At 39.7% G+C, this 18,770-nt stretch overlaps 2 protein-coding genes across 2 annotated transcripts in view; one reads left to right on the top strand and one right to left on the bottom strand.

The window, feature by feature from the left end:
- The window catches only part of lpla (lipoprotein lipase a), a 743,422-nt gene that overhangs the window by 664,438 nt on the left and 60,214 nt on the right, over positions 1-18,770 (top strand). The gene's annotated exons all lie outside the window — the stretch shown is intronic.
- LOC133634996 (disintegrin and metalloproteinase domain-containing protein 10-like) overlaps positions 1,672-18,770 on the bottom strand; it is a 58,658-nt gene continuing 41,559 nt past the window's right edge. The window contains exons 7-12 of the mRNA XM_062027663.1: positions 17,289-17,460; positions 15,640-15,784; positions 15,395-15,578; positions 12,351-12,450; positions 9,942-10,162; positions 1,672-2,132 (exon numbers count right to left, since the gene is read on the bottom strand). Of these exons, the coding sequence (XP_061883647.1) occupies positions 2,028-2,132; positions 9,942-10,162; positions 12,351-12,450; positions 15,395-15,578; positions 15,640-15,784; positions 17,289-17,460 (927 nt within the window). The 3' untranslated portion in view covers positions 1,672-2,027. The remainder of the gene's footprint in view (positions 2,133-9,941; positions 10,163-12,350; positions 12,451-15,394; positions 15,579-15,639; positions 15,785-17,288; positions 17,461-18,770) is intronic.

Raw genomic sequence — 18,770 nt, 5'->3', positions numbered from 1 at the left:
ATTTCTGTTGTCTGGTGAGTGTTAAAGAACATTTATGTTGTCTGGTGAGTGTTAAAGAACATTTATGTTGTCTGGTGAGTGTTAAAGAACAATTTTGTTGTCTGGTGAGTGTTAAAGAACATTTATGTTGTCTGGTGAGTTTTAAAGAACATTTATGTTGTCTGGTGAGTGTTAAAGAACATTTATGTTGTCTGGTGAGCGTTAAAGAACATTTATGTTGTCTGGTGAGCGTTAAAGAACATTTATGTTGTCTGGTGAGCGTTAAAGAACATTTATGTTGTCTGGTGAGCGTTAAAGAACATTTATGTTGTCTGGTGAGCGTTAAAGAACATTTATGTTGTCTGGTGAGCGTTAAAGAACATTTATGTTGTCTGGTGAGCGTTAAAGAACATTTATGTTGTCTGGTGAGCGTTAAAGAACATTTATGTTGTCTGGTGAGCGTTAAAGAACATTTATGCTGTCTGGTGAGCGTTAAAGAACATTTCTGTTGTCTGGTGAGCGTTAAAGAACATTTCTGTTGTCTGGTGAGCGTTAAAGAACATTTCTGTTGTCTGGTGAGCGTTAAAGGACATTTCTGTTGTCTGGTGAGTGTTAAAGGACATTTCTGTTGTCTGGTGAGCGTTAAAGAACATTTCTGTTGTCTGGTGAGCGTTAAAGAACATTTCTGTTGTCTGGTGAGCGTTAAAGAACATTTCTGTTGTCTGGTGAGCGTTAAAGAACATTTCTGTTGTCTGGTGAGCGTTAAAGAACATTTATGTTGTTAACAACATTTATGTTGTCTGGTGAGTGTTAAAGAACATTTATGCTGTCTGGTGAGTGTTAAAGAACATTTATGCTGTCTGGGGAGTGTTAAAGAACATTTCTGTTGTCTGGGGAGTGTTAAAGAACTTTTCTGTTGTCTGGTGAGTGTTAAAGAACTTTTCTGTTGTCTGGTGAGTGTTAAAGAACATTTATGTTGTCTGGTGAGTGTTAAAGAACATTTATGTTGTCTGGTGAGTGTTAAAGAACATTTATGTTGTTAAAGGACATTTCTGTTGTCTGGTGAGCGTTAAAGAACATTTCTGTTGTCTGGTGAGCGTTAAAGAACATTTCTGTTGTCTGGTGAGCGTTAAAGAACATTTCTGTTGTCTGGTGAGCGTTAAAGAACATTTTGTTGTCTGGTGAGCGTTAAAGAACATTTCTGTTGTCTGGTGAGCGTTAAAGAACATTTATGTTGTCTGGTGAGCGTTAAAGAACATTTATGTTGTCTGGTGAGCGTTAAAGAACATTTATGTTGTCTGGTGAGTGTTAAAGAACATTTATGTTGTCTGGTGAGTGTTAAAGAACATTTATGTTGTCTGGTGAGTGTTAAAGAACTTAGTTGTCATGTTTTGTGATGAGATAGCAAGTGAAGTGAAAATATTAAAAGGAGGCAGACACTGAATTAAGACAAATAAATTAAGACAAATAAATTAAGACAAATAAATTATGACAAATAAATTAAGATAAATGAATTAAGACAAAGCCTGCGTTTGGTGTTGGGAGAAGCTAATAAATCGCTAAGCTAAGTGAAGTGAAGTGAATTATATTTATATAAAAAAATATATGGTGAGTTGGTGAAAGTTAATAGAAGATTATAAATCATTACAAATTGATGTTTCACTTAACATGAATTGTGATCATTTCTTCTGTATTTTATTGACTCTTGCAGGCTGTAACAAAAGCAGTGTGACAATGTTGACTTGGAAGTTCAAGTGAACGTTAAGTTACGTGTATTAGTTCCATCTTCAGGTCATTGGTGAAGATCCCGGATCAATTCCATGATGGGTCATCTGAATTAAAGGTGAGTGAGTCATTGCAGGGTTCTGGTGTCCAGACTTCCTGAATGAAAGGTGAGTGAGTCATTGCAGGGTTCTGGTGTCCAGACTTCCTGAATGAAAGGTGAGTGAGTCATTGCAGGGTTCTGGTGTCCAGACTTCCTGAATTAAAGGTGAGTGAGTCATTGCAGGTTTCTGGTGTCCAGACTTCCTGAATGAAAGGTGAGTGAGTCATTGCAGGGTTCTGGTGTCCAGACTTTTCCCACAGAGGCAGACGGTGCTTCCCATGATGGCTGCCAGTGTGAGGATGGCCAGCAGGATGAGCCACCAGTGAGCCTGCACACACACCACACTTTCACTTCAGCTTTGCTTCTGACAAACAATAACATGTTGTTTCCCCGCTGGGAGGATACTTCTTCTTTTGTGGAGCATTGAAAAGACACAAGTCATTTATACGTTTGGGAACAACATGAATTTAAAGGCCTACTGAAATGAATTTTTTTTATTTAAACGGGGATAGCAGATCTATTCTATGTGTCATACTTGATCATTTCGCGATATTGCCATATTTTTGCTGAAAGGATTTAGTATAGAACAACGACGATAAAGATTGCAACTTTTGGTATCTGATAAAAAAAAGGCTTGCACCTACCGGAAGTAGCGTGACGTAGTCAGTTGAACATATACGCAAAGTTCCCTATTGTTTACAATGATGGCCGCATGAAGTGAGAGAGATTCGGACCGAGAAAGCGACAATTTCCCCATTAATTTGAGCGAGGATGAAAGATTTGTGGATGAGTAAAGTGCAAGTGAAGGACTAGTGGGGAGTTGAAGCTATTCAGATAGGGAAGATGCTGTGAGAGTGACCTGATATTCAGCTGGGAATGACTACAACAGTAAATAAACACAAGACATATATATACTCTATTAGCCACAACACAACCAGGCTTATATTTAATATGCCACAAATTAATCCTGCATAAAAACACCTGCGTGTTTGTTATGCTAGCTCCTAGCTCCTATGCTAGCTCCTAGCTCCATAGAACACGCCAATACAATTCAAACACCTGATCAACACACACAATCACTCAGCCCAAAAGACCGTTCACCTAACCCAAGGTTCATAAAGCTTATATATTTAAAAAAAGTTACGTACATACGCAAAAAAAAGTTGCGCACATACGGTCAAGCGATCAAATGTTTAGAAGCCAAAGCTGCATACTCACAGTAGCACGTCTGCGTCTTTGTCATCCAAATGAAAGTAATCCTGGTAAGAGTCTGTGTTGTCCCAGTTCTCTACAGGCGTCTGTATATCGAAGTCAAAAGTCCTCCTGGTTAGAGTCTCTGTTATCCGAGTTCTTCCATCTTGACTGCATCTTTCGGGAATGTAAACAAAGAAGCGCCGGCTGTGTACTGTTGTGGCTGACTACGTTCGAAAAATACGTCCATTTCGCACCGACAACTTTCTTCTTTGCTTGCTCAGCTTCCTTCTCCATAATGCAATGAACATGATTGAAACAGTTTCACGAACACAGATGTCCACAATACTGTGGAATTATGAAATGAAAACAGAGCTTTTTCGTATTGGCTTCAATGTGGAAGGCATACCCGTGTTCCCCGGTCTACGTCATCCTCAGAGGCGTTTCGAACCGGAAGTTTAGCGGCAAATTTAAAATGTCACTTTATAAGTTAACCCGGCCGTATTGGCATGTGTTATAATGTTAAGATTTCATCATTGATATATAAACTATCAGACTGCGTGGTCGCTAGTAGTGGCTTTCAGTAGGCCTTTAATGTTGAATCATCTAAATATCAGCTGGACTTGCTGTCCTTCATGGTCACCACTTGGTGGCCTTCAAGGTCACCACTTGGTTTCCTTCAAGGTCACCACTTGGTGTCCTTCAAGGTCACCACTTGGTGTCCTTCAAGGTCATGACTTGGTGTCCTTCAAGGTTACAATTACAACTTTATTCAGGATGATAAAGTGCAATAACAATAACAACTTGATTCTTCTCTAGCAAAATGAAGAGACTGACACACAACTATGGTGGCGTAACAAAGTGACACACAACTATGGTGGCGTAACAAAGTGACACACAACTATGGTGGCGTAACAAAGTGACACACAACTATGGTGGCGTAACAAAGTGACACACAACTATGGTGGCGTAACAAAGTGACACAGAACTATGGTGGCGTAACAAAGTGACACACAACTATGGTGGTGTAACAAAGTGACACACAGCTACTGTATGGTGGCGTAACAAAGTGACACACAATTATGGTGGCGTAACAAAGTGACACACAACTATAATGGCGTAACAAAGTGACACACAATTATGGTGGCGTAACAAAGTGACACACAACTATAATGGCGTAACAAAGTGACACACAATTATGGTGGCGTAACAAAGTGACACACAACTATGGTGGCGTAACAAAGTGACACACAACTATGGTGGCGTAACAAAGTGACACACAACTATGGTGGCGTAACAAAGTGACACACAACTATAATGGCGTAACAAAGTGACACACAACTGTGGTGGCGTAACAAAGTGACACACAGCTATGGTGGCGTAACAAAGTGACACACAACTATGGTGGCGTAACAAAGTGACACACAACTGTGGTGGCGTAACAAAGTGACACACAACTATGGTGGCGTAACAAAGTGACACACAGCTACTGTATGGTGGCGTAACAAAGTGACACACAGCTACTGTATGGTGGTGTAACAAAGTGACACACAGCTACTGTATGGTGGCGTAACAAAGTGACACACAACTACTGTATGGTGGCGTAACAAAAGGGGGAAAGGTGGTTTTAGGTGCTGCTGAACTCCCACACCTGCCATTCCACATTTGCCACGCTGTCAAGAAGATGGAAACCTCAAAGCCGTCTCGTCTCAGACAGAAGAATGTCGGTACTTTGACTCCCTTCAGACACATCTGATGCTTCTTCTATGCAAACCTGCCTTCTGAACACATCTCCAAACAAATGGCAGCACTCATGCATACTGTACATGATATCTTCACTCATGATACTGTACATGATATCTTCACTCATGATACTGCACATGATATCTTCACTCATGATACTGCACATGATATCCTCACTCATGATACTGTACATGATATCTTCACTCATGATACTGTACATGATATCTTCACTCATGATACTGCACATGATATCTTCACTCATGATACTGCACATGATATCTTCACTCATGATACTGTACGTGATATCTTCACTCATGATACTGCACATGATATCTTCACTCATGATACTGCACATGATATCTTCACTCATGATACTGCACATGATATCTTCACTCATGATACTGCACATGATATCTTCACTCATGAGGTTCAATATCTTCACTCATGATACTGCACATGATATCTTCACTCATGATACTGCACATGATATCTTCACTCATGATACTGCACATGATATCTTCACTCATGATACTGCACATGATATCTTCACTCATGATACTGTAAATGATATCTTCACTCATGATACTGTACATGATATCTTCACTCATGATACTGTACATGATATCTTCACTCATGATACTGTACATGATATCTTCACTCATGATACTGTACATGATATCTTCACTCATGCTCTTTCAAGCGCAACGTAGAAAGATGGACACATGACTTTTCATTTGTTAACAGTTAGGCCAGAAGTTTTTCATCTACTGAATGCAAATCTTGTTAGGACGGGACAATTCATCACATTTCAATCTCAACTTCCATTTTGTCTTCTCACCATCATTAAAATGTTACATTGGACCATACCAATGCTCGGTTTATTAAACTAAAAACATTAAAAGTGCACAATCTTGTTGACCTCAACACTACTATTGTGACGTACAAAGCTCATAACCACGTGCTGCCTCGGTGTCTACAGGAGAGGTTCAAACCCAGAGAGAATCCCTATGACCTCAGAGGTTCAAACCCAGAGAGAGTCCCTATGACCTCAGAGGTTCAAACCCAGAGAGAGTCCCTATGACCTCAGAGGTTCAAACCCAGAGAGAGTCCCTATGACCTCAGAGGTTCAAACCCAGAGAGAGTCCCTATGACCTCAGAGGTTCAAACCCAGAGAGAATCCCTATGACCTCAGAGGTTCAAACCCAGAGAGAGTCCCTATGACCTCAGAGGTTCAAACCCAGAGAGAGTCCCTATGACCCCAGAGGTTCAAACCCAGAGAGAGTCCCTATGACCTCAGAGGTTCAAACCCAGAGAGAGTCCCTATGACCTCAGAGGTTCAAACCCAGAGAGAGTCCCTATGACCCCAGAGGTTCAAACCCAGAGAGAGTCCCTATGACCTCAGAGGTTCAAACCCAGAGAGAGTCCCTATGACCCCAGAGGTTCAAACCCAGAGAGAGTCCCTATGACCTCAGAGGTTCAAACCCAGAGAGAGTCCCTATGACCTCAGAGGTTCAAACCCAGAGAGAGTCCCTATGACCTCAGAGGTTCAAACCCAAGGAGAGTCCCTATGACCTCAGAGGTTCAAACCCAGAGAGAGTCCCTATGACCTCAGAGGTTCAAAGCCAGAGAGAGTCCCTATGACCTCAGAGGTTCAAACCCAGAGAGAGTCCCTATGACCTCAGAGGTTCAAACCCAGAGAGAGTCCCTATGACCTCAGAGGTTCAAACCCAGAGAGAGTCCCTATGACCTCAGAGGTTCAAACCCAGAGAGAGTCCCTATGACCTCAGAGGTTCAAACCCAGAGAGAGTCCCTATGACCTCAGAGGTTCAAACCCAGAGAGAGTCCCTATGACCTCAGAGGTTCAAACCCAGAGAGAGTCCCTATGACCTCAGAGGTTCAAACCCAGAGAGAGTCCCTATGACCTCAGAGGTTCAAACCCAGAGAGAGTCCCTATGACCTCAGAGGTTCAAACCCAGAGAGAGTCCCTATGACCTCAGAGGTTCAAACCCAGAGAGAGTCCCTATGACCTCAGAGGTTCAAACCCAGAGAGAGTCCCTATGACCTCAGAGGTTCAGCTGTCCCTCAGAAAGCAAACATAAGAAGGAGTAGATGTGTTTGTGTCAGGAGGGTTGAACTATGGAACAGCTTGGATGATTCCTTCAAATGTTCCAGTTCCATTCACACATTTAAAAAACACTTTAAGAACAATGTCTTGTAAAAATATATCACTCTTGAATCAACACTGTAGTTAATACTATGATCAATGTTCATTACAAACTAAATGTGAGATATAAATAATAATTAGGGATGTCCGATAATGGCTTTTTTGCCGATATCCGATATTCCGATATTGTCCAACTCTTAATTACCGATACCGATATCAACCGATACCGATATATACAGTGGTGGAATTAACACATTATTGTGCCTAATTTGGACAACCAGGTCTGGTGAAGATAAAGTCCTTTTAAAAAAAATTAATACAATAAAATATTTTCTTGAATAAAAAAGAAAGTAAAACAATATAAAAACAGTTCCATAGAAACTAGTAATGAATGAAAATGAGTCAAATGAAGTGTTAAAGGTTAGTACTATTAGTGGAGCAGCAGCACGCACAATCATGTGTGCTTACGGACTGTATACCTTGCAGACTGTATTGATATATATTGATATATCATGTAGGAAGCACAGACTGTATCCCTTGCAGACTGTATTGATATATATAGATATATCATGTAGGAAGCACAGACTGTATCCTTTGCAGACTGTATTGATATATATTGATATATAATGTAGGAAGCACAGACTGTATCCCTTGCAGACTGTATTGATATATATTGATATATAATGTAGGAAGCAGAATATTAATAACAGAAAGAAACAACCCTTTTGTGTGAATGAGTGTAAATGGGGGAGGGAGCTTTTTTGGGTTGGTGCACTAATTGTAAGTGTATCTTGTGTTTTTTATGTTGATTTAATTAAAAAAACAAACAAAACAAAAAAACCCCGATACTGATAATTAAAAAAACGATACTGATAATTTCCGATATTACATTTTGAAGCATTTATCGGACATCTGTAATAATAATGGAAGTATAATTGTTTGTATATAGTATATAATTGGTGCAAAGGTTTAACACATGTACAAGGATATTTCACATGTCTTTACCGTGTATATAATTGAACAGAGTTTATGTTGTGTATGATGTGTATTAATAATATCTTGTACAAAGGAAATTTCATATTTTTTGGAAGCTCATTTTGTATTTGGCATTGTTTATAGGGTTAGGCGCAATAAGTCTTCAACTTCAGCCTAAACCCTTTCGCTCTGCAACATTTTCAATGTATGAATGTACAACTGTTTGTTTATGTAAAAATGTTTGTTTATTTTGTTCACCACTGACCGAAGAATTAATAATAAAAAAAACTTAAAATTGTGGTTGAAAGTGTCTAAATATGTATTGCACCAATAAATTTGAGTATTTTTGTATTTTATTAAAACAAATTTTTTAATATTGTTTTACAAAAATCACTGGTGGTAAAATACATGTAAAAAGTACAAAAATAAACTAACTTAATTTTATTGTTTTTCTACGGAGCCCCTAAAGGAACATGGGGGAAAATGTATTTTTTATGATTTGTATTTTTTTTTTAGTATTTTTTTTTTTTTTAGACATGTATCTCGTGCACACGAGAAACTTTTTATAAAGTTCTGAAAAAAAAAAAAAAAAAAATCTTTTTTTTTTTTTAGACATGTACTGTATCTCGTTAAAATGTAATTTTTTTTAGACATGTATCTCGTGCGCACGAGATACATGTCTAAAAAAAATTACATTTTAAATTACATATATATATATATATATATATATATTTTTTTTAGACATGTATCTCGTGCACACGAGATACATGTCTAAAAAAAATTACATTTTAAATTATATATATATATATATTTTTTTTTAGACATGTATCTCGTGCACACGAGATCCATCCATCCATCCATTTTCTACCGCTTATTCCCTTTTGGGGTCGCGGGGGGCGCTGGAGCCTATCTCAGCTACAATCGGGCGGAAGGCGGGGTACACCCTGGACAAGTCGCCACCTCATCGCAGGGCCAACACAGATAGACAGACAACATTCACACTCACATTCACACACTAGGGCCAATTTAGTGTTGCCAATCAACCTATCCCCAGGTGCATGTCTTTGGAAGTGGGAGGAAGCCGGAGTACCCGGAGGAAACCCACGCAGTCACGGGGAGAACATGCAAACTCCACACAGAAAGATCCCGAGCCCGGGATTGAACCCAAGACTACTCAGGACCTTCGTATTGTGAGGCAGATGCACTAACCCCTCTGCCACCGTGCTGCCCACGAGATACATGTCTAAAAAAATTACATTTTAAATTATATATATATATATATATATTTTTTTAGACATGTATCTCGTGCACACGAGATACATGTCTAAAAAAAATTACATTTTAAATTATATATATATATATATATATATATATATATATATATATATATATATATATATATATATATATATATATATATATATATATATATATATATATATATATATATATATATATATATATATATATATATATTTTTTAGACATGTATCTCGTGCGCACGAGATACATGTCCAAAAAAAATTACATTTTAAATTATATATATATATATATATATATATATATATATATATATATATATATATATATATATATATATATTTTAGACATGTATCTCGTGCACACGAGAAAGTTTCTCGTCTGCACGAGATACATGTCTAAAAAAAAAATTATAATTTGTTTTTTATTTTTTAAACCTTTATAAAAAGTTTCTCGTGCGCACGAGATACATGTCTAAGAAAAACAAAAAAATAAAAAAATTATAAAAAAATAAAATTTCCCCATGTCCCTTTAGGGTCTCTGTATTTTTCTAATTGCTTGAGCTGATTTCAGACATTTTCTGAAAAACTGTTGTGACAAGACATTAGTAAGATTTGATCCCTTGTATTGAGTACAAATACATCTTTTTGTCTTGTTTAAGAAAAGGGAATAAATGTCCTGAAAGTAATGTTAAAATGATGACGTTGTTGTTGTTGTTGTTGTTGTTGTTGTGGCAGGACTCAACATTGATTTGATCCCTTGAAAACATTCCCTTGACTTTGTCACTCCTGAAGTTCAGTGTTACCTTCATCCACTCTCCCACGTCCTCAAAGTGCTCCAGATTGAGGAAGGAGTTCTTCAGTCTGGCGATGGGGCCGTCGGCGTCCAGCAGGCGGCATACGTGGAATTTGTCGCAGTAGCCTTGGTTGGCCATGCACGGAGCCCCGCCCACCAGGGGTAAAGCCTTTCTCTGGAAGTGACGGGACAACAAGGAGGAGGTGGTGCTGGCACACGTCTCGGGCTTATCTACCGTGGGGGGGCACAAACAACCAATCACAATGATTGATTGATGTATTTTAACAGCGATATCTTCCTGTGAATGATGTCATGCATAATGTGAATGATGTCATGCATAATGTGAATGATGTCATGCACAATGTGAATGATGTCATGCACAATGTGAATGATGTCATGCATAATGTGAAGGATGTCATGCATAATGTGAAGGATGTCATGCATAATGTGAAGGATGTCATGCATAATGTGAAGGATGTCATGCATAATGTGAAGGATGTCATGCATAATGTGAAGGATGTCATGCATAATGTGATGGATGTCATGCATAATGTGAAGGATGTCATGCACAATGTGAATGATGTCATGCACAATGTGAAGGATGTCATGCATAATGTGAAGGATGTCATGCATAATGTGAAGGATGTCATGCATAATGTGAATGATGTCATGCATAATGTGAATGATGTCATGCATAATGTGAAGGATGTCATGCACAATGTGAATGATGTCATGCATAATGTGAAGGATGTCATGCATAATGTGAATGATGTCATGCATAATGTGAATGATGTCATGCATAATGTGAATGATGTCATGCACAATGTGAATGATGTCATGCACAATGTGAATGATGTCATGCATAATGTGAAGGATGTCATGCATAATGTGAAGGATGTCATGCATAATGTGAAGGATGTCATGCATAATGTGAAGGATGTCATGCATAATGTGAAGGATGTCATGCACAATGTGAATGATGTCATGCATAATGTGAAGGATGTCATGCATAATGTGAAGATGTCATGCATAATGTGAAGGACGTCATGCATAATGTGAATGATGTCATGCATAATGTGAAGGATGTCATGCATAATGTGATGGATGTCATGCATAATGTGAAGGATGTCATGCACAATGTGAATGATGTCATGCACAATGTGAAGGATGTCATGCATAATGTGAATGATGTAATGCGTAATGTGAAGATGTCATGCATAATGTGAATGATGTCATGCATAATGTGAATGATGTCATGCATAATGTGAATGATGTCATGCATAATGTGAATGATGTCATGTATAATGTGAATGATGTCATGCATAATGTGAAGGATGTCATGCATAATGTGAATGATGTCATGCATAATGTGAAGGATGTCATGCACAATATGAATGATGTCATGCATAATGTGAATGATGTCATGCATAATGTGAATGATGTCATGCATAATGTGAATGATGTCATGCATAATGTGAAGGATGTCATGCATAATGTGAAGGATGTCATGCATAATGTGAAGGATGTCATGCATGATGTGAATGATGTCATGCATAATGTGAATGATGTCATGCATAATGTGAATGATGTCATGCATAATGTGAATGATGTCATGCATAATGTGAAGGATGTCATGCATGATGTGAAGGATGTCATGCATAATGTGAATGATGTCATGCATGATGTGAATGATGTCATGCATAATGTGAAGGATGTCATGCATAATGTGAATGATGTCATGCATAATGTGAATGATGTCATGCATAATGTGAAGGATGTCATGCATAATGTGAAGGATGTCATGCACAATGTGAAGGATGTCATGCACAATGTGAAGGATGTCATGCATAATGTGAATGATGTCATGCATAATGTGAATGATGTCATGCGTAATGTGAAGATGTCATGCACAATGTGAAGGATGTCATGCATAATGTGAATGATGTCATGCATAATGTGAATGATGTCATGCGTAATGTGAAGATGTCATGCATAATGTGAATGATGTCATGCATAATGTGAATGATGTCATGCATAATGTGAAGGATGTCATGCACAATGTGAATGATGTCATGCACAATGTGAATGATGTCATGCACAATGTGAATGATGTCATGCATAATGTGAATGATGTCATGCATAATGTGAAGGATGTCATGCATAATGTGAATGATGTCATGCATAATGTGAAGGATGTCATGCATAATGTGAAGGATGTCATGCATAATGTGAAGGATGTCATGCATAATGTGAATGATGTCATGCATAATGTGAATGATGTCATGCACAATGTGAATGATGTCATGCATAATGTGAATGATGTCATGCACAATGTGAATGATGTCATGCATAAGGCCCTGAGGTGGCTGCTCTGCAAACTACTTCATCAACTCTCGGGCGATGGGTGGTTAGTAGTTACCCAGCTGTTGGCAGCACATGTGGCATTTCTCCTTCTTGGAGTCACCCGGACAGTCGCACTGCTCCAAGTGGTGTTTCACGCAGATGGACGCCGCACACACCTGCAAAGCCCAGAAGCAAATACAAATCAAATAAGTCCATATAAGCTATAAAGGCTAGTCCTCACTTATCTCAGCTGGAAGGCTAATTATAGCAGTGGCAGTGAAAAGGACCACCACGCAATTGCAAAAGGAACTTATTGGGACATGTACAAGTGGTACACACTGGGGTTATTGTGACATGTACAAGTGGTACACACTGGGGTTATTGTGACATGTACAAGTGGTACACACTGGGGTTATTGTGACATGTACAAGTGGTACACACTTGGGTTATTGTGACATGTACAAGTGGTACACACTGGGGTTATTGTGACATGTACAAGTGGTACACACTTGGGTTATTGTGACATGTACAAGTGGTACACACTGGGGTTATTGTGACATGTACAAGTGGTACACACTGGGGTTATTGTGACATGTACAAGTGGTACACACTGGGGTTATTGTGACATGTACAAGTGGTACACACTTGGGTTATTGTGACATGTACAAGTGGTACACACTGGGGTTATTGTGACATGTACAAGTGGTACACACTGGGGTTATTGTGACATGTACAAGTGGTACACATTGGGGTTATTGTGACATGTACAAGTGGTACACACTGGGGTTATTGTGACATGTACAAGTGGTACACACTGGGGTTATTGTGACATGTACAAGTGGTACACACTTGGGTTATTGTGACATGTACAAGTGGTACACACTGGGGTTATTGTGACATGTACAAGTGGTACACACTTGGGTTATTGTGACATGTACAAGTGGTACACACTGGGGTTATTGTGACATGTACAAGTGGTACACACTGGGGTTATTGTGACATGTACAAGTGGTACACACTTGGGTTATTGTGACATGTACAAGTGGTACACACTGGGGTTATTGTGACATGTACAAGTGGTACACACTGGGGTTATTGTGACATGTACAAGTGGTACACACTGGGGTTATTGTGACATGTACAAGTGGTACACACTGGGGTTATTGTGACATGTACAAGTGGTACACACTTGGGTTATTGTGACATGTACAAGTGGTACACACTGGGGTTATTGTGACATGTACAAGTGGTACACACTGGGGTTATTGTGACATGTACAAGTGGTACACACTGGGGTTATTGTGACATGTACAAGTGGTACACACTGGGGTTATTGTGACATGTACAAGTGGTACACACTTGGGTTATTGTGACATGTACAAGTGGTACACACTGGGGTTATTGTGACATGTACAAGTGGTACACACTGGGGTTATTGTGACATGTACAAGTGGTACACACTGGGGTTATTGTGACATGTACAAGTGGTACACACTGGGGTTATTGTGACATGTACAAGTGGTACACACTGGGGTTATTGTGACATGTACAAGTGGTACACACTGGGGTTATTGTGACATGTACAAGTGGTACACACTGGGGTTTCGCTACCGGTATCAAAATGTATTTCCATCATTTTGGCTAAGTTTGTAAAATAAAGGAGACCACAAAAATGTATTTTGGTTTTATTTGATTTTCCCCACTGCAATGAAAGAACAATTTTAGTAGTAAGCAAGCAAACGGGTTATAAAAGTTCCTAATTTGACTGTTGAAAAATGCCGTAACAAATTGTATTTTTCAAATTATGACGGACAAGTGGTAGAAAATTCATTATCAATCTACTTGTTCATTTACTGTTAATATCTGCTTTAACATTCATATTAACATCTACACTTCTTTTAAAAGCAATTCTTCTGTCGTTTGGATACTTTACATACATTTTGGGTGATATTACAAATTTGGGTATGGCTCCAATACCAAGTAGTTCCAGGGTCATACATTGGTAGTTCCAGGGTCATACATTGGTAGTTCCAGGGTCGTACATTGGTAGTTCCAGGGTCATACATTGGTAGTTCCAGGGTCATACATTGGCAGTTCCAGGGTCATACATTGGTAGTTCCAGGGTCATACATTGGTCCTAATTAAAGTCCTCCTATTTCCAGGGACATATTTACTTTTATAAACATAACAACAATGACATAAGATTTTGTGATTGGAAAACAATATTGATGTAATCATTGTAGTATTGTCTAAATAATGGTCTTTTTCAAAGGCAGTATAGTACCTTTTTTAATTCGGTTGTACTGCGATACTTTATTAGTACTGCAATACTTTATTAGTACCAATATAGAATACAATAGATCTTTATTTTCATTGTACAAGAAAATTGCAAGCAAAGTCATTTAGTGCAACATTGGTACTAAGATCAATAAATCAAGCGTACAACCTGAGCACACACTTCTGTCCTGGCTGCTCAGTACAATACGGCTAACGAGAAAAATGTCTTAATAGTGGTAAAAGTAGAACATAGCAGCCACGCTGTGCGTGTTTACGTGAGGGTGCTTATGTCACGGAGTAGCTTATTTTGTTGTTGTTTGAAGGGTGTACCAGCAGCACGGGACAACGTGTAAATGATTGTGATTGGGACTAGGATTTAGAAGTGTAAATGATTGTGATTGGGACTAGGATTTAGAAGTGTAAATGATTGTGATTGGGACTAGGATTTAGAAGTGTAAATGATTGTGATTGGGACTAGGATTTAGAAGTGTAAATGATTGTGATTGGGACTAGGATTTAGAAGTGTAAATGATGATTGGGACTAGGATTTAGAAGTGTAAATGATTGTGATTGGGACTAGGATTTAGAAGTGTAAATGATGATTGGGACTAGGATTTAGAAGTGTAAATGATGATTGGGACTAGGATTTAGAAGTGTAAATGATGATTGGGACTAGGATTTAGAAGTGTAAATGATGATTGGGACTAGGATTTGACGTGGCTAAATAAAAGTGTCCACTAGAAAGAGCAATGTGAAGTATTTTTCATGTGAAAGGACTTTCATGTGATGACATCTGCTCAGTCAGCTGCCATCCCAGCTCTCTTTCTTCACGTCAACTCTCACCCCTTTCAGGCAGATGCGTGTCCCTTGACTGCAGACGGTGAGGTTCTCCTTGGGGTGTGGCTCCGGGCACAGAGAGGAAACACCTGAACAAAGCCCCTCCTCCTGACAGTCTGTCTCCTCATCACAGCTTTCACCTGTTGCCTTGTACCTGCAGTCCTGGCTGCAGCACAGACCCTGACTGGGACTGCAAGGGAGGAGACATGTGTCACCTTCTCACAGGTGAGTGTGCTCTTCACCTCTTCTACCTGCACGTTTTGCCCGGCTTGAGGCGGCACTGGACCCCCACTGCCTCTTTAGCGCTGTAGCAACAAGGGTCCGAGTCATCGTGACCCACGTCGCACTCCTCGCCCTCCTCCAACATCTGGTTGCCACATATGGGCTGATCGCTGGCTACATAGTGCACACGTCACAATACCTGACAATATAAACACACTCACACACACACACAATATCTACAATCACCCACACACAATATCTACAATCACCCACACACAATATCTACAATCACCCACACACAATATCTACAATCACCCACAGACAATATCTACAATCACCCACAGACAATATCTACAATCCATGTAAACACACTCACCCACAGACAATATCTACAATCACCCACACACAATATCTACAATCCATGTAAACACAATCACCCACAGACAATATCTACAATCACCCACACACAATATCTACAATCCATGTAAACACAATCACCCACAGACAATATCTACAATCCATGTAAACACAATCACCCACACACAATATCTACAATCACCCACACACAATATCTACAATCACCCACACACAATATCTACAATCCATGGAAACACAATCACCCACACACAATATCTACAATCACCCACACACAATATCTACAATCCATGTAAACACAATCACCCACAGACAATATTTTCAATCACCCACACACAATATCTACAATCACCCACAGACAATATCTACAATCCATGTAAACACAATCACCCACAGACAATATCTACAATCACCCACACACAATATCTACAATCACCCACACACAATATCTACAATCCATGGAAACACAATCACCCACACACAATATCTACAATCACCCACACACAATATCTACAATCCATGTAAACACAATCACCCACAGACAATATCTACAATCACCCACACACAATATCTACAATCACCCACAGACAATATCTACAATCACCCACAGACAATATCTACAATCACCACAGACAATATCTACAATCACCCACAGACAATATCTACAATCCATGGAAACACACTCACCCACAGACAATATCTACAATCACCCACACACAATATCTACAATCACCCACACACAATATCTACAATCACCCATAGACAATATCTACAGTCACCCACAGACAATATCTACAATCCATGTAAACACAATCACCCACAGACAATATCTACAATCACCCACACACAATATCTACAATCACCCACAGACAATATCTACAATCACCCACAGACAATATCTACAATCACCACAGACAATATCTACAATCACCCACAGACAATATCTACAATCCATGGAAACACACTCACCCACAGACAATATCTACAATCACCACAGACAATATCTACAATCCATGTAAACACACTCACCCACAGACAATATCTACAATCACCACAGACAATATCTACAATCACCACAGACAATATCTACAATCCATGTAAACACACTCACCCACAGACAATATCTCCAATCACCACAGACAATATCTACAATCACCACAGACAATATCTACAATCACCACAGACAATATCTACAATCACCACAGACAATATCTACAATCACCACAGACAATATCTACAATCACCACAGACAATATCTAGAATCGCCACAGACAATATCTAGAATCCATGTAAACACACTCACCCACAAAGCAGTCGTCCTTTTTGAGGCGCAGCATGGCGTTGATGCGTCGGATGCTGCAGGTGGACAACTTGTCGTTGTTTGGCCTCACCTGGTCTGTGGCCTGTGGGAACATCAGGTACCTGCCCTGTCCACCCCAGGAGCCCAGCTTGCCACAATTTGAGCCTTCATCGTGCTAGAGGGAAAACAACCCAAAAGTTTAAGTTGCTCAGACTGATTCATTCATTCATTCATTCATTCATTTATTGCTTCTTGAACAGTGTTTGTAAATTCAACAGTTTGTATGGTGAAGAACATTTCTCCATAGGAAACAAAGTCAATATGAATAATGGGCCCCCCAAGCCCGGTTCTGGACAGTCCTGGGACTTAGTCCTGGAACCACTTAGAGGCATTAGAACGAGGAGCTACCCGGAAAACAAAATAGGAAAAGTGTTGTAAGGGTTGGGCCTATTTTTGACCATTGTTTACTAGCCATGGGGACCATTGTTTACTAGCCATGGGGACCATTGTTTACTAGCCATGGGGACCATTGTTTACTAGCCATGGGGACCATTGTTTACTAGCCATGGGGACCATTGTTTACTAGCCATGGGACCATTGTATACTAGCCATGGGGACCATTGTTTACTAGTCATGGGGACCATTGTTTACTAGCCATGGGGACCATTGTTTACTAGCCATGGGGACCATTGTTTACTAGTCATGGGGACCATTGTTTACTAGCCATGGGGACCATTGTTTACTAGCCATGGGGACCATTGTTTACTAGCCATGGGACCATTGTTTACTAGCCATGGGACCATTGTTTACTAGCCATGGGGACCATTGTTTACTAGCCATGGGACCATTGTTTACTAGCCATGGGACCATTGTGTACTAGCCATGGGGACCATTGTTTACTAGCCATGGGGACCATTGTTTACTAGCCATGGGGACCATTGTTTACTAGCCATGGGACCATTGTTTACTAGCCATGGGGACCATTGTTTACTAGCCATGGGGACCATTGTTTACTAGCAATGGGGACCATTGTTTACTAGCCATGGGACCATTGTTTACTAGCCATGGGGACCATTGTTTACTAGCCATGGGGACCATTGTTTACTAGCCATGGGGACCATTGTCTACGAGCCATGGGACCATTGTTTACTAGCCATGGGGACCATTGTTTACTAGCCATGGGGACCATTGTTTACTAGCCATGGGGACCATTGTTTACTAGCCATGGGGACCATTGTTTACTAGCCATGGGGACCATTGTTTACTAGCCGTGGGGACCATTGTTTACTAGCCATGGGGACCATTGTTTACTAGCCATGGGACCATTGTTTACTAGCCATGGGGACCATTGTTTACTAGCCATGGGACCATTGTTTACTAGCCATGGGGACCATTGTTTACTAGCCATGGGGACCATTGTTTACTAGCAATGGGGACCATTGTTTACTAGCCATGGGACCATTGTTTACTAGCCATGGGGACCAT

The sequence above is a fragment of the Entelurus aequoreus genome, linkage group LG19 (assembly GCF_033978785.1).
Source record: "Entelurus aequoreus isolate RoL-2023_Sb linkage group LG19, RoL_Eaeq_v1.1, whole genome shotgun sequence".
NCBI classification, from domain to species: domain Eukaryota; kingdom Metazoa; phylum Chordata; class Actinopteri; order Syngnathiformes; family Syngnathidae; genus Entelurus; species Entelurus aequoreus.
The sequence above is the reverse complement of the archived record's forward strand: the minus strand, read 5'-3'. Positions and strand labels throughout refer to the sequence as shown.